Source organism: Cetorhinus maximus, chromosome 14, assembly GCF_964194155.1.
Source record: "Cetorhinus maximus chromosome 14, sCetMax3.hap1.1, whole genome shotgun sequence".
Taxonomy (NCBI): domain Eukaryota; kingdom Metazoa; phylum Chordata; class Chondrichthyes; order Lamniformes; family Cetorhinidae; genus Cetorhinus; species Cetorhinus maximus.
In genome coordinates this window covers 23,829,317-23,835,316 of record NC_135892.1, presented here as the reverse complement: position 1 = coordinate 23,835,316, position 6,000 = coordinate 23,829,317, and the positions used below count along the sequence as shown (strand labels likewise).

The window sequence follows — 6,000 nt, the reverse complement described above, 5'->3', positions numbered from 1 at the left end:
ACTGTTCCCTTCACAACAGCCTGGTCCATTCCTCAGTTACCCCAACACCCCTCCCTTTCCTCTGGCAACTTTCCAGGCAAGTGTGGGAGATGCAACACCTGCCCTTTTACCTCCTCTCTTCTCACGATCCAAGGCCCCAAACACTCCTGCCAAGTGAAACAGCGATTTACTTGTACTTCTTTACAATTTAGTATACCGTATTTGCTGCTCACAATGTCGTTTCCTCTACATTGGGTGACCGCTTTGTGGAACATCTCCGTTCAGTCTGCAAACATGACCCTGAGCTTTTCATTTCAAATCTCCAACTTGCTTCCATTCTGACCTTTCTATCTTTGGCCTGCTAGTTTTCCAATGAAGTTCAAAGAACCTCATCTTTTGACTTGGCATTCTACAGCCTTCTGGTCTCAATACTAATTTGAACAATTTTAGATCATAAGCTCTGCCTCCATTTTCTTTCTTTACTTTTGCTTTCATTTTTTTCTCTCATTTATTTCCTTATTCCTTCATTTTGCATTCAGACAGCTGCCATATGGAGCCATTCACACTTCAACTGGACACATCTTTGGTCTACGATACCCATTACCATTCTCTTTGGCTTTTGTACCATGAAACCGTTTGTCATTTTAATTTCTTCAACTGGACCCTAAGACAGACCTTCCTTGTTGTTCTTCCTACCCCCTCCTTTCATTTCCTCCCACTCTTACTTACTCAAAACCTATCCGATCTTTCCTCAGTCGCGATGGAGAGCCATCGACCTGAAATGTTAACTCTGTTTCTCTCCGCAGATGCTCTGCTGAGTATTTCCAGCATTTTCTGTTTTTATATCAATTATTCCGGAGGATCGTCCACTCAGCGATCCCAAACTCAATAAAAGCTGTGCCGTGTTTGAATAGCCTCCTTTTGTGTAATATTCTGTGATTCCATACTCGTCTACACTATGAATGCGAGTAAATTTGCTGCAATTGCAAAGAAGAAAGAACTCTGTTTCCCAGAATGCACGGAACCGGCAGCGTAAATAGAGCGACCTTTCCTCCTGTTCTTTTTCCGTGTTGGGGCGAAAAAGAAAATGCGGCCGCTTGTCGGTCTGGCCGCATGCGCAGACGTTTGAAGCTCTGAAGTTTGAAGACAACAAACGGGATATTTTTATTAATTTTTAGTGAAAAGGAGCGATTTGTTTCCCCTTTTCCTTCAGAGCCAGCGTTTGGCGCTCGGGATAGGCTCTGAATATGTAACCGTGGGCGTTCACACCAGTGGAAAGGGAGTTTCAAAAGGGGGGGGGGGGGCGGTGGTAATCGAGATTTGTGTGTGTTTTGTATATATACGTGAGGTCAGCTGGCGATTTGCTCCCCTCCTCCTCTGTACAGGGCGACCGTTGACTTTTGGTCTCGAGCCGTCTCGAGATCGCGCCGTCCCTCCGTCTCGAGCCTGAGCTGTTGGTTGGCTGGCTGCTGTGTCCAGCGTCTCCCTGTTTGCTCCGCAGCCGAATGGTGTCCCCGGCGTGCGGGAGAAGCGAGCGGGAGCAGCAGCGAAAGGGGCTGGCGGGGGGCGCAAAAAAAAAAAGGGGGAAAGGGGAACGATCACTTCGAAACTTTCGGGGAGGGGGGAAGGGGTGGTGGTGTTCTGTGTGACTGGAATGAGAAGCGGTCGGCGAACGCTTGAGAAGTAGGGCAGGGAGGGAGGGAGGAAGGAAGGAAAGAATAATTTCGAGATCGGTCCTAGGAGTGGCGATCGAAGAAGAAAACGTCCAATCTTCTTTCTGACTCGAAAAGGCTGCGGGTGCGCGTCCGGGGGCCGGAGGCTGCACCATGCAGCAGCCACAACAACAGTACGATTTCTTCAGTGAGGACAATGCACCCAAATGGCGGGGTCTGCTCGTCGCTGCTCTACGGAAGGTAAAGCCTGCCCCGAAGCTCTTGTGTGTGTTTATATATTAAGTAATGCATTTACGAGATTTATTGCAATGTGTTTTTTAGTATCAGAAACTGCATTGTGAAATGTGAGGTTTGATGTACCCAAACATCGACTTGGTATTATGATGTTTTTCAATAGCAATTAAAGAAAATGCAAAAATGCCGTTTTACAAGCGTATGCAGTGAAGCACTTAAATTTTCGTTAGTGGGAATGGAGAACTGTTTTGAAAAGAATATGTCGTTTCCTCTACCGCTGTCAGCTGGCTCAACAAATAAAATGAATGTTAATTTGGTGAATTTGTCTTTCTGGAACAGTGTACAATAGGTTTGGGTAATTTTGCTGATATGACATTATCCTTGAAGAGCAACTTTTTTCTATGCAATATTTGAGCCCTTGCCATCGGTTATCGCAGAATTATTAGCCTTCGTACGTCACCCTTTTTGACCTACAATTTAAGTAAAGTTTTACATGATCTGTTTTGGTCGTCTTCCTTACTGCAAGGAATTTTTTTCCCCTTGTGGTTACTGTTGCAAATTATTTTAGAGGAAGGTGGGGTGGGATCTTGGAATCAGTTGTCTGCAAGGTGCATATTCATCATGTGGATTTTGCGTGCAAGTTGGAAGGTGAACAGGATGAAAGTGAATGCAGGACTGAGATTTCAAATTCTGCCCCTGGTGCGTCCCCGTTTTAGAGGTTTGATTTAAGACAAATTATAGAATTTACGACTGAAAAGGTATCCGGTAGCCTGATACGGCGGGCGGGGGTGGTGGTGTGCTGGTGGGGGTGTTGTACAGGCGAGATATATCTGTAGGGAACAAAGAGGTTCCCAATCTTTAAGAGTTCTCCACTCTGTATCAGAATTTAATTTTCGAACATCATTTTGGTTAGGTAAATCTCGATTTTAAAAAAACGCAAATGCCGGAACATGCGACAAAATGAAATACAGAATTCTGTATTATGGAATAACTTGATTTTTAAAAAGACGATAGCTTACCCTGACAATTCTGAGGTTTGTCTAGTGTTTCACTTTTAGATGAATAGCTTCAAATAATTTCTAGAGTGAAGTGTCAATCTATATTTTTTAAACTATTAAAGTAGATAATTTTTGTAACATGGTTTCTGAAACACGCCAATAACATGTCTGACCGAAATCAGTGAATTTCAGTCTTTTCTGTATTCCCTTCTATCCCTTCCCTCCAATCTGTTCTCTTTGGAATTACTGTCATAACTTCTGAAATAAGCAAAGGAGTGCTTTGATTACAGGAAACAATATATGATGAAATAATTATTACAAAAATAATGAAGCATAAAGAATGCAAAATTCTTGAGTCACTGTGTGGTGGTATGCTTGGTTCCAGGTGGAGCAGAATTTTTGATTTGGTTTTCAGACCTCTGGGATCCTCATCTGGACCTCAGTTGCAAAGCTGGTGGTCTCGAATAATTGACATGATTGGTGTACCAGTAAAAACTGACTTTAGGCCTACTAAACAATTAGAGCTTCAATGTTGTAGCGGTGCATGGCTGTACATTGGGAGAGACTGAAACAAAAGATAATTCGTCCTACAGTGTCAGTTATAAACTGTTGCAAGGAGCAAAATCTCTCCTCTGATTATATAGTACTTAAATAAAATAGTGGGTCCTACAATGTATGACCTAGTCTTTCAATTACTAGCAAGTATGCATTTAAAAATGAAAAGATCTGTGAAGTGAATTACAAAGTAGTTTCTTGAGTAAATGTCATGGATTTTGTAAATAATAATTACATTAATTTTTTAAACATAATTTCTAAAATGCTGAGATCACATTGAGAAATTGTTGAAGGTTTGTCCTCACTTCTGTGCCCTCCATTAATTCTTTTGAATCAAGATAGATATGTAAGGATTTTTTAAAAAACAGTGAGCTTTGTTGTTATCTGGAATGTACTGCCTTGAGGAGTACTGGAAATGGGTTCAATTGTAACTTGCAAAAGGGAGCCAGATATATACCTGAAAAGCCAAGGGCTATGGTAAAAGAGCAGGGGAGTGGGACTAATTGGGCAGCTCTTTCAAAGAGTCAGCCACAGATTCATGCTGAATGACCTCCTCCTGTGCTGTGAATGTTTATTATTCCATTAATTGCAACCGTGGGATTCATTATTCCATCTGTTTAGTGCATAAAGAATTTGTATCCTAACAGATTTCCATTTTCTTATCTTATAAGTTCCCAACTAATTTCACTGACCAACAGGTTTCACTTCATGGAAAGCCCTTTTTTAGTGTTGGATGCTCCTTGCATGCTTTAGATCTACTTCGGAGTATGATTGTGAAATTTCTAATGGGATTCTCGATCTGCAGAGAATTATGGCTAGATCTTCCTTTTAAGATTATGGGCATTTCTAAAATGATTACTGTACATGTTAAAATCAAGTATCTTGCTTAAGAATACATGTATGGCATATCTTATGCAGACACTCTGAAAGATTATTTTGATGTTGGAAGGTTAGTTTCTTGAACTTTGTAGAGACCAATACAGTTATCTCAGGAGACATCAATGAAGAACCATTTAACACTTCATCTGTATGTTTCAAATAAGTTGGCTATGGTACACACCCCTACTTTGAAAGTATAAGGGTATTTTTCTAATGTCTGGTCACCATAACTCCATAATGTTCCCAAAGCATTAGGCAATGAGTTTTTTGTGTTGAGGTTCAGAACACTGAACTTGAGAGTGGACATGTCTCTTGCCTCTGTTTGAGATTGCAAGAGGTGGCCATGCCTTCCGCTGCCTGGGCTGTAAGCTCTAGAATTCCCTGCCTATGCCTCCCTAACCTTGCTTTTCTCCTTTAATACCTGATTCTTTGACCAAGCTTTTAGCCATCTGTTTTACTGTCTCCTTATGCATCTTGTTTCATATTTTGTTTTAAAATGCTCCTGTGAATTGCTTTGGGACATTTAATTATGTTAAAAGGTGCTATATAAATTGATGTTGTTGAGGTGCAGGGATATCTGGCAGAATTGCTGTGGAACCATGATCTGGGTAATTTTTCCAGGGTACTCAAAGGTTAGAAGATTGTGACATCTGTATCACTTTGGGAGGCTGAAATAATCCATGGGTCTCATCTTTGGTTGCCTAATAACAATTGTTTAGGTGGAATGACTGTAAAGGAAATTAAGTAATGGGGGAGGCAATAGTTGACTTGATGTGAACTGCAAATGTTTGGTGCTAAGTAACCTGGGATATTGCTGGTCATTACTTAGTGTTGGGGTTTCCAACTGATAACTTTGGTGCTGAGTCCACTGTATAGCGATTTGTACTGACCTGATCAGACCAGACCAGTTGTACAGGTACATGTAGGTTTGTCATGGCAGGAGACCTTGTTAATTTCATTTTTGATTTTGAGCTCTGTGAAGACCCATTTTAACATTGCATCTCTGGCATGAGGGATCTGGAGAAATGAGGTCATTTGCTGAATTTTATATTCTTGTCATGGAAGATACTGGATTGTTTTTGAAAAAAGATCAAACCATTCAGAAGATCTAGAGAGGGAGCTGACTTGAAATTTTCATTTTCAGTGAAACTTTTTTTTACTGAATTTAGGGAAAAAGAACATTTTTGAGAGGTTAATTCTGCAGGTTCATCTTTTATTGTTTAAACATAGTCAAACTGCAGCCACCCCCCCCCCCACCACACAGTCTTTTTAATAATGCTTTCTGCAATCTCTGACATAACACGTTATTTATGATTTTCATTGTGAAATTAAACAGCCCATCCAAAGCTTTTTATTTATAATATTCTTTGTACATAACCACCAAAAAGATTGTTGTAAGGTAGAAAGGTTTGTTATGATTCATTTCTGACATTATCAGCGCACTGTTGCCTTATTTTTTGTGTTTTGGGGGGAGGGGTTTGTGGTGGGATGGTATAATTAGAATTAATGCCACTCAACAAATTAAACCACTGCAGTTACAAAATGCTCATTTTGTAATGACTTTTTAAAATTACTCTTTTTCCTGTCTCTCATCAATAGTATCCTTACACTTCAAGCAAATGCACCTTATTTTTGAAAAGGACATTGGATGGGGATGCAATGGAGATCCAGACTTTGGGGGT

The 6,000-nt window shown here is 40.6% G+C and overlaps 1 protein-coding gene across 2 annotated transcripts in view; it reads left to right on the top strand.

Moving 5' to 3' along the window:
• The first annotated feature begins 1,035 nt into the window (after positions 1–1,035).
• Positions 1,036–6,000, top strand: part of LOC144689525 (son of sevenless homolog 1) — a 275,662-nt gene continuing 270,697 nt past the window's right edge. For both annotated transcript variants that reach the window (XM_078556670.1, XM_078556669.1), the window contains exon 1: positions 1,036–1,892. In XM_078556670.1, coding sequence (XP_078412796.1) covers positions 1,806–1,892 — 87 coding nt within the window. In that variant the 5' untranslated portion in view covers positions 1,036–1,805. The remainder of the gene's footprint in view (positions 1,893–6,000) is intronic.